At 47.8% G+C, this 18853-nt stretch overlaps 1 protein-coding gene across 1 annotated transcript in view; it reads left to right on the top strand.

Moving 5' to 3' along the window:
* Positions 1–1077: 1077 nt before the first annotated feature.
* Positions 1078–18853, top strand: part of FYB2 (FYN binding protein 2) — a gene marked incomplete at both ends in the record, with an annotated part of 168557 nt that continues 150781 nt past the window's right edge. Inside the window, 1 exon segment of the mRNA XM_079720915.1 lies at positions 1078–1219. Coding sequence (XP_079577041.1) covers positions 1078–1219 — 142 coding nt within the window.

Genomic DNA, 18853 nt, shown 5'->3' with positions numbered 1-18853 from the left:
ATTAGTGCTGTTTTGAAGTTGAGAATACTGAGTTTCAGAGTAGTTAAGTAATTTGCCTACAATTTCACAGCTGGTGAGTCTCAAGAGTCAGGGATTTATAATCTGTCCAACTTTAAAACCTGAGATCATTTTTGGTCTGGTCACACAGCGACTAAGCATTATATCAGGACTAAGGCCTGGGTCTTCTGGCTCCAAGTCCAGTTCTCTGTTTATTATGCCTTAGCTCAGAGAATGAATATCATTTCCAGGGGCAAAGAAAGCAAAATCAAGTGAATGGAAGGAGAATCACAAGATAGAATCAAGAGAGAAGCTAAGTCAAATGGGATCATTCCCTGCCTCTGTGACTAAATGTGTGAGTGCATGTGAGTGTGTGTGTGTGTGTGTGTGTGTGTGTGTGTGTTGGGAGCAGGGCACTCATCTGTTTTCAGCCAAAATGTTCTAAGATGAATGGGAAATGCCAAAAAATGGTTAAGTTTGCATATGCAGATTTCACCTTAATTGTAGCATTCTGTTATCAAAGATAGATAGTTATAAAATACCATGCAGAGTAGACAGCGAGATGGCAATTCATTTTGAAAATGTATAGCTTATCTCAGAGAAACACTTCCCACTATCTAAATCAGCTTGTGAGCTATGACCTCAGAGTGGAACATGTCCTGTGTCGGCCCAGACTGCCACCACAGGGTGACAGCCAGACCTGTGCTCTCTGAAAAGCTCCAGAAGCTCTAGGCCACATTCCTCTGTACTGGGCCTGCAGGTTGCTCAATGCAGGTTCTGCAAATTGAATGCAAATAGAGGCAATTTGCTAGAATGGAAAGAGCGCAGCTGTAGGTCAGAAAACACCACTAACCAGTCAGTGTTTCCTAGCCTCAGTTTCTTTGTCTGTAAAATGGGTAAAATAATACCTATCAGGATAGGATTGAAGAGCTGTAGAGGAAATAAGGAAATCTGTCCTCAACTGGAAATTCTGAACAGCAGTTGCTTGTTTATTTAAACAATCCTTCCCCTTCTTTCTGCTCCTTCTTCCCAGTACCTATTTGTCTCTTTCATAGTGTGGAAGCTTTCATTTAAGTACCAATGAAGGAGGAAAGTGGCAGAAAGGGGGTGCCCAGCAAAGAGATGATGAAGGAGCCTGAAATGTGGGAGGTACACGTCCAGGTGCCCTGGGCTTGTTGCAGGAAAATGGGGCGCAAGAAGGTGGTCATGTCCCAGGTCTCTGGTGAGTCCCTGGGTCAGGCTGCCAAGTGAGCGTTCTTGGCTTCTCACAGGAAAGAATTCAAAAGTGAGCCATAGTAAAGTGAAAGCATGTTTATTGAGGGAGATATACATTCCATAGGCCGAATGAGGTCTGCCTCTGAAGGCGAGAGCAGCCCCAGGGCATGGGGTCATCTCAGAAAGTGAGAGTGGACTGAAATATGGGGAGGTTAGTTTTTATGGGCTGGATAATTTGATACGCTAATGAGTGGGATGATTATTTAAACTATTTTGGGGAAGGAGCAGGGACTTCCAGGAACTGGGCCACCACCTACTTTTTGACCTTTTACAGTCAGCCTCCAACTGTCATGGCACCTGTGGGTGTGTCATTTAGCATATGCTAATGTATTACAATGAGCACATAATGAGGCCCAAGGTCCACTGGAAGTCGAGTCTTCCGCCATCTTGGGCCTAGTTGGTTCTAATCAGTTTTTGTCAACTGTCTGTGTAAGTCTTTAAGGGTTGTGCCCTTCCCTTCTGTCTGAGGCTGATTTTGAGGCCTTCTAGAGGGAGGCTGCTACCAGCAGAAGCTGACAGTATGATTGCAGCTGTGGGGCCCAGGTGACAAAGCGGCAGAAGGCCCGCTTACCCATCTCTGCCCGGGTTCCAGGACCATTCCAGCACCTCAAGGGTTGAAAACTTGGGACGAAATTCAAAGTAGCAACTCCAGGTGGGACGTGGCCAATCCCACGATGGCCAGAAGCTAACAAAGCTTCTCCAAGAAGCTTACTGGTTTGCAGGCCACACGGACGCCAGAGCCGTTTTTTTAGTTTGTTTGTATCTCTCCAGGGTGTGTGTGTGTGTGTGTGTGTGTGTGTGTGTGTGTGTGTTAGGGTTGGGTTTGACTTTCTTCTCCCTGCAGAAACCTGCAAAATATTCAACACAAGACCTGGCACAAAGTCTGCAGGCAGCCGCTGTCATGTCCACTGCTTTGCCTTCCCTACCCTCCTTTCGAAACCCTTTGTAGGACTGCGTGTCTCTCACATCTGCTTTTCCTCCTGATTGCTTCATCAGCCCGGGGCTGTGGCCAACAGATATCAGTGGTGGGTTTTCAGCTGGAAATGAAGTGGAGCTGGTTTGAGTCATTGGTCTCCATCAGAGGCTTTACAGTGGGTGGGCTAATGCGTGCCTACTGCTCCCACTTCCTGGCGAAGCTCTGCACTTGTATTTAAGGGGGTAGGATGGGAGGGAGTCAGTGTCTGGCTCATTGGCGTAGAAATTAAAGACCTTTTCTCAAAGAAGGCATGGACCGTTGTCAGCACCTCTGGCCAAATCGAGGTGGTCCTTTGGGAAAGTCCTCTTGGACTTTGGCTGCAATAAAAACCAGAGCCCATTTTACACCTGAGCAAGTTCTCCAGGCGTCATCAATTGATCGATCGTCTCCTTTGTGATGCCTTCACTCATAGCATGATGCACGGCAGGCACCACTCTCCTTGCTCCCCCTGAGCCCTGGCCACATCGCCCTCTCTCCGAAAGACCGCCAACTTGTGATTCTGTGACTCTTGGAAAACAGGGTGGTGCTGGCCCAGAGTCTCCGTGCACCAGATGTGTGAGAGTCTGGGAATGGAACTAGCCTTCCACAGACAGACTGACTTACTGTGCCCCACAAGCAGGCAATAAGGGACCACGGTGTGTGCACAGATATTAAAAACAATACTAAAGCCCACTAGAAGTCAGTCAGCTTTTGTACAATCACCATGTGCAGGCCATTCTAAACCATGTCTGTGGTGAAATCTCCTTCCCCACAGCCTTCCATGCTCTGTTTCCCTGCCAGCATCACACTGAAAGAGCTGGTTCCTTTCTATCCCCCAGGACACTGGGAGCTTCTTGAGGGCAGGGGCCATGTTTCAGTCACCTTTGTATCCCCAGTGCTGGCACATAGTAGGTGCTCCATACTGTGTTTTATGCAGCACAGTAGGAAGATTACAGTTTTCAAGTCCAACATACCTGGATTGAAATCCCAGCACTATCATGAACCAACTGTTGCAACTTTGGACAAGCTGTTTCACCACTATGCCTTAACTGTCCCTCCTGTATAATGGGTTTGATGATATATATACATATATATATATATATGGCACACATAGTACCTCATAAATATTTGTTGAATTGACCTAAATTAACAGACATTTCCAGGCAAAATCATGATGGGTCCTGTTTTTCTTTGTAATCCTCTCACTTCTTGCCCTCTCTGTCATGACCCTCTGCTCCAGAAACACACTCCTGTGACACTCAGGTGGGGGCTTGCTCTCAGTCCCATGACATCTGAGGAGTCAGTGATGCAGTGAGGGTCACTGAGAAACTGATACAGTAGACCTGTGCATGTGTCATTTTTCTGTACGTTAGGCATCCCTATGTTATCAGGCCATAGGTATATACTGCTTAAATGAGGCTTCTTAAGGATAGCGGCGCCTTTAAGCCTCAAACCAACAGTGACCCAGTGGATTGACCAGTCAGACCATAAGCTCTGGGAGGGCTACCCAAGCGTGGTTTTTTTTTTTTTTTTTTTTTTTTTTTTTTGCGGTATGCGGGCCTCTCACTGTTGTGGCCTCTCCCGCTGCAGAGCACAGGCTCCGGACGCGCAGGCTCAGCGGCCATGGCTCACGGGCCCAGCCGCACCGCGGCATGTGGGATCTTCCCGGACCAGGGCACGAACCCGTGTCCCCTGCATCGGCAGGCGGACTCTCAACCCCTGCGCCACCAGGGAAGCCCCCCAAGCGTGTTTTGTTCCACATTGTACCACAAAGTAGCTGCGTGTTGTAACCAATCAGTTTATTACCTTCATTCTACCAAGGATTGGGGCTCGGTACTGTGGGAGCACTAAGTACTTAGGGGTGGGTGGAGAGAACACAGCCCCTGCCATCACAGTGCCCTGCCCCAGACTGAGTGTGCCATGGGGACTTGCAGGGGGACCAAGCTGAGAGCATCCCAAATGGATGCTTATATGTGATTTGAGCTTTGAAGAAGGCGGTGGGTGTGCAAGGGTAGAGGTTTCTTTAGACAGAGAGGTGAAGAAAGGGCATTTCAGATGGAGGAAATAGCATGAGCAAAACCATGAAGATGCAAAGGGACATGACCAGTTTGGGGATCAACAGCTACCTGGTAGGCAGAAGCACAGGTAAAGGCCACATCAAAGGGCTTTTTAAAATTTTGGCCAAGACTAAGATGTAGATTTCACCCATAAGCACATGGAGGGGCTACTGAATAAATTGACACAGCAGAGCCCCATGATCAGACTCTGGGGACACGTGGCGGATGGACTGGAGAGGGCTGAGACCGAGGGAGAGAAATCAGCTTAGAGATTGACCCCCGGGGGCTGACACGGAAGGGGAAATGCTTGGGGGTGAGGGAGGTCGGTGGGAACTCAGAATCTTGGGAATCAGGCCTCAGGATGCATGTGCCGACCTCTGCAGGGTGGCATTGCATGACCTTGGGACAGTCACCTCAGTGTCCACACCTGAGAGCTGACTCCTCTCTACAGCCTCCTTTGGGTCTGAAATCTTAGGCTTCTGTGATCCTGATCTGAAACCTTCCCCTTAGAACTACAGGGCTAGGAAACAAATCTCTATCTATTTCCAAACGCTTCAAGCTTCTCTTAATACTTTTATTCAGGACCTGTCTTCCCAGGAGACACTCGGGGCTGTCAGCCTGTAATTGGACTTTCTCCCTGCTCATACAGCCAGGCCGTGCGGCGCGGCAACCGAAGCTGGATTAGCCCACTGTAAACAAATTTGGTCAGTCCCCTTCTCGCCAGCCTCCGTTCCAGTTGAGCAGATTTCAGCAGCTCCTGGGTGAATGTTAATGCCTCCTACGTACATGGTTGCAAGAAAATAATCACGTGTGCCTCCCTTTGTTGAGATACTGTGGCTTTCGCTTCTCAGGTGTCCAGGTGACACAGTGGGGTGGAGGTAGGGGTGGGAGGTGAGAGGATTGTGAGAGGGGCAGGGAGACAGTGCAAAGAAACTTGAAAGAGCCTTCAGGCAGGACATGGGGGACCTGGGTTTCAAGGCAAGCTCAGCCACTAATTTTCTTTGTAACCTTGCAAAAGCTACTTCAGTTCCCTGGGCCTCAGGTATGTCAACCGTAAAATGAGGCCGAGAACACCTGCCTCGCAGGCCTGCTGGAAAGGGTAATTGAGGTAATGGACGTGAGAGTCTTTGGTAAAGCTTCGTGGACGAGGGGCCAGTGTCAAGGATCACAGGCTCAGCTTTGCTGTGCCAAGGATAGGGGAGTCAGGGCAGGTGTAGGGCACGCAGGAGAGCTAGCTTCCAAATTCCCTTTGGCACCAGAGTCCTAGAAAACAGAAGGGGGGGGTGCAGATCGGATGCCCCATGAACTGCCCTCCGATTGAAATTGCCCTGAAACCGCATGTAGGTGTTCAATCTACAAGAAGAGTAGTAACATTTACTGAATACTTGTGTTCTTCCTGTGATCTTTATGGTAGCATTAGGTGAGGATTCTTATACCCAGTCCAAAGATGGGGAAACTGAGACCAGAAGAAAGAGATGGGAGGGAGAGAGGATTTGAGGCCAGGTTAGTCTGACTTTAAAGTCTGTCTCTACTCCCTGTCTTTGGAATTACAAGCAGATGAAGGTCAGATTTAGATAGGGGACAGATACATAGCAGGTTATGAAAAAACAAAGGATGTATTTGGTGGAGAACCACTAATCTTTTCCCAGGGCATCTAGGAGGATGAAGCCATGTCATAAACTGTCAGTGTCATGAGGGCAGGGGCTGTATTCATCACGATGTCCCCAGCACACAGAACGCTGCCTGGGACAGAACAGGCACTCAGTAAGTATTTGTCGAATGAATGAATGAATCCCATGAGGCTCACAGTCATCCCCTTAGCTTTTCTGGCTGATCACAAATAGAAAGGAAAAGAAAGTCCTTCACAGAAATTGTTCAAGGAATACACACCTTTGTTGTTCCAATTGTTTCTGTGTCTACAGCTGTGTAACAAACCCCCCCCACCAAATTCAGTGGCTGGAAACAACGTTGATTTATTATTTCTTAGGATTCTGTGGAGGGTCACTCATGGGGCCGCATTCAGCTGAGAGCTGGAACGCCCATAATGGCCTCTCTGCCTTCCGGATTTTTCTCTACAAGTCCTCTCATCATGCAGTAGTCTAGCCTAGGCGTCTTTCCAACAAAGCAGCTGACTTCCAAGAGAGAATGCTCTGCTTATATCATGCTCGCTAATGTCCCATTGGCAAAGCAAGTCACATGACTAAACCCAGGATCACTGTGGGAGGAGACCACACAAGGGTGTGAATCTCAGGACGTTCATGGCGGCCCGTTGGTCACATCAGTCTTCATGAGCAGCACATACTAATGAATGTATGTGTGTAAAGCAGTTAGAAAAGGGCCTGGCACTTAGTTTCTACTACTTCAGTATTAGTAATAGCTAATTAGTATTAATAGATAATTACTGTAACTAAGTTAATCACTGCAATTGCCTTTATTTTATGGACTATGAAATAAGAACCCCCACTAGGGACACTCTGGTGTATCCCTCAAAGTCTGAACATAGTAACCCACTCTATTACTGAAACTGTGTTTGAGGAGCTGCATCAGCAACAAAATATGAAGTTGAATCCTTCTTCCACCTCTTTCTCTACTCATTTCTTTTTACATGGTTTCCCTAAACATGGGTATGCTTTTTGCTTATTCCTAAAAGTGATGTTGGATTACTCATTTTTGTAAGAATCCATTCACTCAACAAGCATTTGTCTAAGGCCATTGTGGTATCTCTTTCCCTTTTCCAGAGATTCTTTTGGAGTTGGACAGGGAACCCAGTTCCAGCAGATGAGATGACAGAAAAATTTGTTGAGAACTTCTGAGGAAGACTATCCATGCTGATGAAAAGAAAGAGGTATGCAAGGAGAATCCTTGGTTCCTTTCCTGCTTTTGGACATAGCCATATGAGGGCATGATAACTAGAGATGCCTTTTATGCCTCTGTTATCACCATGAGAAGAATATGCTCTGGGTAGCCCTCTAGTCCCAGAGGAAGAAGACATGAAACAGAACAACTCAGCAAGCTTGCAGAACTTCAGCTTGAAGTAGATTTGCTCAGTCAGATCCAGACTCAATCTAGCTGCCACACCCTAAAGCAGAGCTGCTTAGCTGGCCATAGCTAGATCTGTGGTGAGAAAAAAATGTGATTTAGGCCACTGAGTTTGGGGATAGTTGTTATGTGGCATTAAGTGACAATAGCTAAGCCATATAGTATCTTATTCCCTAGATTCTGCTGTCTGCTGAGCTGTAGAACCTGAGGTCTCAGCCCAACACCATCCTGAAATGGAGGGGACTACAGTAAGAAAGTTCTTGAGAGAGGTGCCCTTGGAGTTTAGGAATTTAGGAAAACATAGGGACTTGTGTCTGCTTCTCTCCAGGTTTCTGAAGACCGGAGACTTGCTGACATAGCCCACATAAGCAAGGTTAAGTAGGGACCAAGGCATAGAATGGTTGGGACAAGGAAGTTAAAATACTGGATTGAGTCTATCCTAATAGCAGAGAGCAACCAAAATGCTATGGATTTACAAACAAAATATGAGGAAGCAGATTTAAACAGAGCTTAGTTGAAGTCCATGACTGGAAAAGAAGTGAAACTATATCCAGTTTATACCCCTCTGTGTAATTATTCAATAAATCTGCTCCACTTGGTACTTCTCTCTGCCTTAAAAATACAGTGTCACCTTCAACATGGAAATTTCACTGTGCCCTCTTTCGCCCGAGCTATCAGTGAAATTGTGGGCACTGCTCTCAATATGGCTCCCTTTCTGTTTATGTTTTATTTTCTCACTTTGTGCCAATACATTACTTAACATGCCTGGCTTTTGCAGGAGAAAGCTTTCAAATGGTATTCGAATGTATACAGAATTTAAACCTTGTCTCCGAGCTTACAGAAACTTTCAAGGAATATTAGGAATTTAGTCAAGTGTGATCAACACTGTTACTGCTAAAATTAAAATTATTAATGGCAGCAGCAGCAGTGACTACGATTTCCAGAGCACTTTCTACATGCCTAGCTCCATGGAGGTGTTTTGCATGCAATTTATTCCATTCTCCTACCAGTTGATTAGGTGGTTATTATTATTCCATGTTCTTCTTCTAATAATAAAGCAACATCTGTTTGGCACCAGGTATTGAAGTGAGCCTTTTACATGCCTTGCCTCACCACCTTCTCACACAGCCCTGTCAGCTGGAGTGATTATTTCCCCATTTGTCAGATGAGAAAGCTAGAAGTCCTGACAGTAGAGGGACTTGCCCACAGCACACAGGCAAGAAGAGGCAGTGCCAGGCTTCGAACCCTGGTCTCCCTGCTTCTAAATCCATATTCAGTCGGCTTCATGATTATCTCTCAGAAACAGACCACGTTACCCATCCTGCGACTCTGACCTTTTTGCTCCAATCTAGATTGGTCTGCTCATTGGCTCCAGAAATCTCCCCTAGCACCAAAAAAACTGGATTACAGGATTCGAGTGCAATCCCATGTAGATGAAATCCGCTGACTTCAGGGCACAAGGCAAGCACAGAAGGAAAGGAAAAGTCTAATGACTTTTAGCTAACGCCCAACTAGCAGCTCCATTTTGTAGCTTCTGCCTCAGAGATCAAACTGTCACCAGCCCCAGGGCGGAGGGGACCCCACCCTGCTGATGCTGGGACTTTGACTGGGGGGCGACCAATGGGCGTTAACAAAAGAAACACACATGTTTTTCTTTCGCAAGGTGTTACAGCTCACAAATCCCTTTCGTATATTTTGAGCTGTGTACTCACTCTGTGAAATAAATATCATTATGCCCAATTTATTTGCATGTCTCAGATTCCAAATTCAACTCTCGTTTATCGAAGACCTTGTATACGTCAGGAACATTTCTGGGCTGTTTCCAGGACAACACCTCATTTAAATCTTGCAAAGTCTCTATGAAGTAGAGATTATTAGCCCCATTTTGAAGAAAAGGGAATGAAGGTTCTGAGCAATGGAGTGACATATTCAATACCGCCCATCAGATCAACGCTAGAGTCTGGATTGGAACCCTGGTCACCGGTGATCACCCCTGTGCTCGGTCCACGGCACTAGGCTGCTGCAGGAAACCTCCCCGCTAGGCTCTGACACAGCAGCCCTGCCTCTGCTGAGCGCTGATGCTCTGATGGTTGGCCACAGTCTGTGTCAACATTGTATGAAGAGGCAGGCGTCCAGTCTTCTTTAGCTGCCAGGACGTCTGATCAAGAAGGAGCTGTATCTCAGGTCCAGTATCCAAGGATACTCACTGACACCTCGACCTGATTAGATGACAAAAGCCTAAACCCAGCACCCTATCCAGAGGAGACTTTCTAGGGATATTGGGAGGTGCTGGGTATAATTAGTCCATGGAAAAAATATAAATAATTTGTGGCCAGAGGAAAGATTGAGGGGGGGGCTGTTTTAAATCATCCCCAAACCCACTGATGCTCTTCCCACTAAGAGGGGATCCTATGTCCCTTCCCCTTGCATCTGGACTCTGGAATGGCTTGGCCAGCAGAATATGACAGAGGTGGCATCGTGCCAGTTCCGGGTTTAGGACTTAATAAATTGAACGCTTTCACTTCCTGTCTTTTGGGACACCTACTCTTCACACCTAGCTATCACACTGTAAGGAGACCCAAGCCATGCTGCAGAGAGACCCACAAGGGAGGCACCGATAAGCAGCTTTACCAGCCACGTGGGTGAGCCGTCCCGGAAGAGGGTCCCCAGCTGAGGCCCCCAGTTGTCAGTGCTGTATGTATGGAGCAGTCAGTGCTGTATGGAGCAGTCAGTGCCGTATGTATGGAGCAGTCAGTGCTATATTTATGGAGCAGTCAGTGCTGTATGTAGGGAGAGTCAGTGCTCTATGGAGCAGTCAGTGCTGTGTGTATGGAGCAGTCAGTGCTGTATGTATGGAGCAGTCAGTGCTGTGTGTATGGAGCAGAGAGTGCTGTATGTATGGAGCAGTCAGTGCTGTATGTATGGAGAGTCAGTGCTGTATGGAGCAGTCAGTGCTGTATGGAGCAGGGATGAGTTGTCTTTGCAGAGCCCCGACCACACTGTAGATTCATGAGCAAAATAAAGGATTATTGTGGTTTTATGCCACGATGTTTGGGGGTGTTTAGTACAAAGCAAGTGCTAATTGGAAGAGAGGTGAACCTGACATCTGTGGAGCCTCTACTATACAACAGGATCATTACAGCGATGATCATTTTGAATTATTAGAGAAACCCAGTGAAACAGATGAAGAAACTGAGGCTCAGGAAGGATAGATGACTTGCTTGAGATCCCAGACCTAGTAAGTGGATCACCATGGATTTGGATTCAGTCTGGGTAAGGTGTCCAATCCCCTCCAATCCGTGAAACCACAGAGCAGTGAAACAGAGACAACCACTCTCCAGCTCTCTGACCACCCATTACCTTTTTCTAGCAAGATCCTGCATGGACTGTAAATGCAAAACAAATGAACCAGACAACTGTTTTTATTTTTTATTTTTATTTTTCATGGAAAGGCATTTGATTTTAAATAGAGCAATGTGTACAGGTCAATTCTAAACTCCCAATCTATCAGACAACTGTTTTTAGATTGCATGATGCTTATTTGGGATCAAATTCCAGACACACCTCCGAGGAGCACCCCCTGGTGTTGGTGGTCAGTTGAGCAACTTTCTCTCTGTGTGTCCTTGGGCTCATCACTTAACTTCTCTGAGCCTCAGTTTCCTCATCCATAAAATAAGGACAAAAACATCAATCTCATAGAGTTATTATCAGGATATAATGAGGCCCTATTAGGTAAATGACTTCACATAGTACCCGGCCCCAAATAAACATTCAATACATCTTGTGACCCTGACCTTAAGGGTTTAAAGTCAGAAGGGTTTTCTATGTTCATCTCTCCTTACCCCAGAGACAGACTCCCTAGGGTCACAATGAAACAGATGCACCCCACCCCTGCACATCATTTATTTTAACCTCAAAGACTGAGCCCTTTATGTCTGCACTCCTGCAGCCCCTCTGGACAAGAAGGAAGCACAAGCCAAAGCCAGTGAGCTTTACTCACAAATTCCTCCTTCACGACTGACTGAGCCCCGATACCGGAAAGAAACATTCCGTTGAATCATGTAAATCCCCACTCATCTCCAAATTGGGTGCTGGAGTGCCTCGGGGAAGTGATTTTACAAGCTCACTGACTTCAGCCAAGGTAGGCGCCAGTTGCTGTTGCAAGATAATTCAGCCTGACCCCCACTCCCGCCCCAGCAGCAAGATTGAGGGGCTCCCTCCCTTCTCACTAGAGAAATGGCCCCCTGAGCTGCCAGGGAACAGTCTCTTCCCTCAGGAGACAGAAGGAGAGAGGCCATAAGCTGCTTGCCTCCTGTCATACTCCCCAAACAGCACAGGTGGAATTCAGTGACTCGTGGCTCACCTTCTCACTTGAACAAAGGATCTCTGATACTGATGGAGAGGACTGTCTTGAGAGATGGTGTCTGGAGTACGAGGTCAAGGTTGCCTGCGCTTTCCCTCACAACCTCCTGGATTTCAGAGGCAGGGGGATGCTATGATTGACCCAGCCACCGTTGTGACTCTGGGCAAGAAGATGCTTTCTAACCTGCTGTGCCTCTAGGGAGAACTGTTATCTTTTCTTGTATTGCTGCCTTTTTAAAAAGTTTATTTCCAAAGCTTAGCTTCTCCAGTAGATTATTCAACCCACAGCCAGCCCTGTGTAATTCAAGACGCTGTGTCTGCCTTGTCATTGATGGCACAACGCCCCGTGTTGGTTGGAAACATTATTTCCTTCCTAAGTCTTTGGGAGCCCAAGTCCAATCTAATATTTGGGAGCAAATATTAGAAGATAGGTCAGCAGCTCTACCAGTGCTCATAATCATAAAAATTACTATCCATTTCTGAGAGCTTGGTCTCTAAGGATTTAATACCCACCCTATCATGGATTTCTTGCTTCCGCTCCAAAAGGTAGAACTTACTGTCTGTATTTTTTTTTTTTTTTTTTTTTTTGCGTTACGCGGGCCTCTCACTGTTGTGGCCTCTCCCGTTGCGGAGCACAGGCTCCGGACGCGCAGGCCCAGTGGCCATGGCCCACGGGCCCCGCCGCTCCGCGGCACGCAGGACCCTCTCGGACCGGGGCACGAACCTGCGCCCCCCGCATCGGCGGGCGGACTCCCAACCACTGCGCCACCAGGGAAGCCCCTTACTGTCTGTATTTTATATATGCAGAAACAGGTTCAATAATCAAGTAATTTGTTTAAGGTCACACAGTTAATACATGGCAGAGTTGGGATTTCCATTCTGCCATCACTGACACTGCAAAAGTCTCTGGGGAAAGTTCTCCTCTGACGGCTGTCCACACTAAAGAGGAACTTGCTATCGAGACTGGCTAAGTGACAGCGCTTGCCTACCCCAGGCTCAGCTGGAGTCCCCCTGGATCTCCATCCATAGCTTGCCTTCTCCATGTACCTGAGTCAGTTTGGAACAGGCCAGAGTCCTGCTCTGTCCCCTCCAGCAGATAGTGTCTGGGATTTGTCTTGCAGCCTCTAGCTCACTCTCTGGTATATGGGGGACAATGACCTCACCAAACCTCAAGGCCTACTGTTTGGGCCCAGGCTATATTCCCTCTGCTGTCTGCATTCTGCTTTCAGGGCTGCAGTAGATCAGCAGAATTCCTTGCAGAGGATGGAGCCATAAAAGAGACTCCCAGGGGCCGCAAGGGACCTGAATCAACAGATGTTTACAAATCATCCACAATTTGTTTATGAAGGGCACAAATGATTGACAGCGTTGCCCACGTACACCTCCCCCACCCCACCCCCCCACAGCCCCTTAGCTGCCACGTTTAGCATGTGACTCCCGGGGAGCCTGTGACTACACTAAGGGTGGACAAAGGCCGGCTCTCATGTGGCTAAACATGGAAAGCTCCGCCCAGAGAGAGGTGAGCTGGCCAATCAGATTTTCACTTTAGGGAAGCTGAATTGAAAGATATAAGGAAAATCCAGTTATGAGTAGCAGAAACTAAGGCTGGTTGGATGCCCAGAGAAAGGCTATCAGGTAGAATGGAGGCCCTGAATAAACTGATGTGAGGTGCAAACAAAAGTCATGACGATGTGGAAACCCGAGTAACTAGAAGCTCTAAGGAAGACGAAAGACACGTGAGGGACCATTGGCAGAAAAAGAAGCAGAGAGAAGCCACTCCTGGGACAGAGCTCAGCTGTGCTAACGGCAGAACATAGGATGGCGATCCAGCCATCCCTTCCTTGAGGTTCCGCAGGGACCCTGGCTCCAGGCCAGGACTGGGGGGCCCGGCCACTCTCTGGTCCTGCTCTTAGATTCCCAGGGTATCCTCCTCTCTGTCACTGCCGAGGCCATCATTATGGTGACAGCCTCCCCGCCTCCTTCCCTTTCTGGCGCTGTCTGCACCACCCTCTTTTTGTAACCTAGAAGGACCCTAAGGGGTCTTCCCGGGACAGGCCCTTCCCCTGTATCCTCTGCTTTAGCTCCTCCCTAGGTAAGAACCTAGGTAACAGTATTTGATGCATATTTCCTGAGCTGTTTTATACAGATGTGAACCACCCCCCCTCACCACCAAATGGAAGATGTTAACTACTTGATGACCTTGAGCACATAGCCCCAGGCCTCCTGGAGCCGAAGGGTTGATACTGTTAACCCCTGTGACACTACCCTGTTACCCCACCATCAGCCAGTCAGCGAATTGTGCAAGACCTAATCGCATAGCCTGCGACCTCCCTCCCTCACCTGGCTTTTAAAAATACTTTGCCGAAACCCTTCGGGGAGCTCCAGCATGAGCCCCTCATCTCCTCACATGGCCCTGCAATGAACCTTTCCCTCCTCCAAACTCCGATGACGTTTTGGTGAGTTTGGCCTCACTGTGCATCCGGCGCACGAACTTGTGCTAACATTTTCATTACAGCTAAGAGAAGGCTGCTGAAACTCCTATCTCCAAACACTTGTGTTTGTGCAGGGTAACTGACTTATCTGTATTTTATAGACTTGGAACTTAATAGATGCGAGACTTTGTGGGAAAGCAAGGGGCTGCGTATGTGGCCTGCCAGTGATCAAGGGGGGAGGTTACGATGCATGCAGTTTTCTTAGTGTTTTTTTTTTTTTTTTTTTGCGGTACGCGGGCCTCTCACTGCTGTGGCCTCTCCCGCCGTGGAGCACAAGCTCCGGACGCTCAGGCCCGGCGGCCACGGCTCACGGGCCCAGCCGCTCCACGGCATGTGGGATCCTCCCGGACCGGGGCACAAACCCGCGTCCCCTGTATTGGCAGGCGGACTCTCAACCACTGCGCCGCCAGGAAAGCCCCCCAGTTTTCTTAGTTTTAACTTTGGTTCCAAAGCATGCCCTTCTACCCACGGTTTTTAATTCCACTTTTAACGTTGGTGATTTCATATCTTATATATCCTGATAAGCTCCTTTCTAAGACAAGATAATATATAAATAAATAAATATTCGTAAAGGTATGCTATATCCATCAAGGCCCTGGTGGAAATCAGAATTTAGGTTGGGTCATTCAGAAGGAGAGATTTGAATGATGGGGCCTCTCAGGGAGGTGTGGATGAAGTTGAGGGAACTGACAAGGAGCGCTGAGGCACCCAGAGATTAGCAAGAGCAGGAAGCCGTTACCACCCATATGGCTGGAGGAAAGGTGGTGAATAGAGCCCAGTGGGTACCTGGCCAGGAGGAGGGCAGTGGTGCTGTAGTGATGGGAGGACCCAGGTGCTGCCAGAGATACCACTGCAAGCAGGGAGAGGGGCCAGGAGACAAATGCCCTGACCTCCTTCTCATCTCACTTTAGGAGTTCCCGCTGGCACTTCACAGCCTGAACCAAACAGTGAGGAAGTCCAGGTGATGCAGTCTGTGCAGGTCAGCCTCCCAGGGCCCAGAGAAAGGCTGAGGAAAGTGGTGGAGAGTGGGGGAGGGGGAATTGAGAATAGGCAGTCGTGATGCACATGGGGTCACAAACAGGGATCAGACCGGGAGGAGTGGGAGGGAACAGAGGTGAGTGTTCAGGACCAGTTCTGGGAATGGAGAGCTGGCTCTGGGCTCTCCAGGCCGCTTGCTGGCAGTCCCTGTGGCATAGAGGACCTTCCTCCTAGGATCATCACTTTTCTCTCAGTTCTGGGGTGCTAACCTGATTCCCCAGAGTCCTGGCCCTCGCAGGATGCCTGCAACCCACCCTCCTTCCAAGCCCTAGGCCTGGCATGTCTGAGTTACCCAGATGCTAGTTGAGGCTCTCAACTTCACCAGCTCCTGTTGTTCTGCTTTTCACACAATCAGGGAAAAGGGTATCTAAGTAACCAGGCCAGCTGATGGAGAACGTGGGGTTTACGTGTTCTGGTTCCCACCCTCTGCTCCCTTGGTCCCTGTCCTTGAGAAGGCACTTGTTAGCTCAGTTAAGTGCCTGGGTCCCCCGGAGAGCACACACCCCAACAAACAGGCTGCCTGTTCCAGAGCTAAGGGATCCGGGGAGAGAACTCCCGCTGTGCCTTCAAAGTAAGTCCTCATGAATCCAGGCCCACAGACTCAGAATCTGTGGAAATGCAGAACCAGACTCCATTCAAACTTACTTGTTGCCCTCTTTAGGAAAACAAGGGGGCTTATCAAAGAAGAAAGCTGATATTCATTGACCACTCATGATGTGATGGATACTCACGTGTCCCACTTCATTTCATCTTTGTGCTCATTCTGTGAGATGGGTTTTGCAGAAACTGAAGCTCAGGAAGGTTAAGCACCTTTTAGTCTCATGTTTACTCGCCCACAGAGGCAAGGTTCCAGCTCTGTCTCTCTGGAGCCAAGGACCACGCTTGTCTCATTACCCCCAGGCTGCTGCTTAGCAAGAGTGCTGCTCAGAGTATCAGCTGGACAGGGCAAAAGGGCCTGTCTTAACACAACAACCTGGTTTATGAAAGCAAGATCTTCTGAGCCACATTATTTTGTATGTCTATAGAGCTGGGAACACCAAAACTATACTTCCTAAAATAATTCTATAATGTTCATCATTCAGTTGTTTTGGACAAGATTATCCTGCTCTACCTCCCTTGTGCTGGGAAAGAATGAGGAGTCAAATGGAGTCAAATTCACTGTGGTTGCACACACACACACACACACACATACACATACACCACACACACACCACACACAGACACCACACAAACCACACACACCACACACACCACAAACACACACCACACACACACCATGCACACACACACCACACACAGACACCACACACACACCACACACACACCACACACACACACCACACACACCACACACACCGCACACACACCACACACACACCACACACACCACACACACACACCACACACACACACACACACCACACACACACCACACACACAACACACACACCACACACACACCACACACACAACACAAACACACACCACACACACACCACACACACAACACAAACACACCACACACACCACACACCACACACACACCACACACACCACACACACACCACACACACACACCACACACACCACACACACCACACACACACCACACACACACCACACACACCACACACACACACCACACACACACCACACAGCACACACACACACCACACACACACCACACACACACCACACACACACACCCTCTCCAGCCACCTCCCACAAGCCCATCAAATTCTACTGCCTTCAGGGCAAATATCTCATGTCCACCAGGGCCAGAATTCACATCCTCTGATTTGAGTTTTAAAGACAGAGATTTACATTTTACAAGATTACCATCTTTTTTTTTTTTTTTTGGTTGTGGTTGCTTCCGATTTCCATTGTCTGAATCATAGCCATGGAAATAAATGAATCTTTTTCTAGCATAGAATATATTACTCTTGAAATAGTAGGAAATGTTGATAATTGCCTTTTATTGGACTCACAAATAATTTATAAGTTGGTCCGGTTTGGAAAAAATATCATAGCCCTTTATTTCTTTGGCTTCTTCCTTGAGGCTAGGAGCAGCCTCTAAAATAGCCGCCTGTGCAGGGATGGGCCTAGCGCTCCTCCTGGTGGCCGTTACGTGGGATTGCGGGTCCAGTAAATGGACCGAAAGCTGCCGACAAGGCATTTGAATAATTCTTTCTCCCCTAAGTACACAGAGAAATTTGATTTATTCTTCACAGTCATGTCTGCATTACAGAACACTTCTCCTTATAAAGTCCATCTGCTTTGAGGATAAGTAAATGATCAATCCCTCATATACATTATCATGCAGTGAGCACTTCTCTGAGGTAGTAGCAGCTCCTGTGGTTCTACCAAATGTCAGGGAAGCTGGGAGTTTCTTCTTTCCTTCAGAAGATACTGAAGAAAAATACAAATTGACCTTTATGTAACTGCTTACTGAGGGAATTAACAAAAATGTGAATGTGTATGGTGGCCGGCAGGAGGGGGTGTTTAGAGCTTAGAATCCTGGCTCTGCTTACAGAAGGTGGTAGGCGGCATCCTGAGATGGCCCTCCACAAGGGAGACAGACAGACATGCTCCCTCTTCCCTAGGGCACTTAGGAAGACTCTTCCCAGCCCACCTTGCAACTGGGAGCCATTGACTGAGTTCTGGCCAATGGGATGTGGGCAAAAGTGATGCAGCCCTTTCAGACCTTATCCCTAAAGCATCCCTAGTGATTTTTCACACACTCTCCATCTCTGTATCCACGCCGATGGGAACAGAATAATCGAGGATGTCAGGCTCACACAAGGGAAGTGAGCCAAAACCGTGTGTTATCACGTAAGGACACTCACATAGGAGAACCACCCAATTACCTTCGAACTGTGATGTGAGCAAGAAATAAACTTATATATGCTAAGCCACTAATTAAGAGGTATTTGTTACAGCATCCAGTGTTAATTATCCTGTGAACGCAAGTCAGGTCACCTGTTTCAGCCACAGTTTCCTCAACTAAAAATAGGGCTAATGGGGCTTCCCTCGTGGCGCAGTGGTTGAGAGTCCACCTGCCGATGCAGGGGATACGGGTTCGTGCCCCGGTCTGGGAAGATCCCACATGCCGCGGAGCGGCTGGGCCCATGAGCCATGGCCGCTGAGCCTGCGCGTCCGGAGCCTGTGCTCCGCAACGGGAGAGGCCACAACAGTGAGAGGCCCGCATACCGCAAAAAAAAAAAAAAAATAGGGATAATGTATGAAGATTCAAAAAAAAATGTATATGAAAACATTTGGCACAGACTCAGGGCTCAATAAGTGCTGGTTAAAAAGCAGTTGTGTCTCACATAAGCAATATTTTCATTCTACAAAAGAATTTTGTATTGTTATCACACAGGTTTCTATCACAAGAAAAAGAAGACCCAACTCCAAATGGCAAGCCAAATGGAGACTTCATTGGCTCCCAGAGCTAGAAATTCCGTGTGTAGATTAAGCCTTAGAGCTGGTTTAATCTATCCAGCAGCTCGAGGACCCATGTTCTTTCTTCTGCCTGGTAAGCTTAATTCTTTTTTAAAAAAATTTTTTATTGAAGTATAGTTAATTTACAATGTTGTGTTAGTTTCAGATGTTCTAAACCTGACTCTCCTGATGGTCAA

Source organism: Hyperoodon ampullatus (genome assembly GCF_949752795.1).
Source record: "Hyperoodon ampullatus genome assembly, chromosome: 2".
NCBI classification, from domain to species: domain Eukaryota; kingdom Metazoa; phylum Chordata; class Mammalia; order Artiodactyla; family Ziphiidae; genus Hyperoodon; species Hyperoodon ampullatus.
Note: the sequence above shows the minus strand (reverse complement) of the source record. Positions and strands in the feature narration are given on the sequence as shown.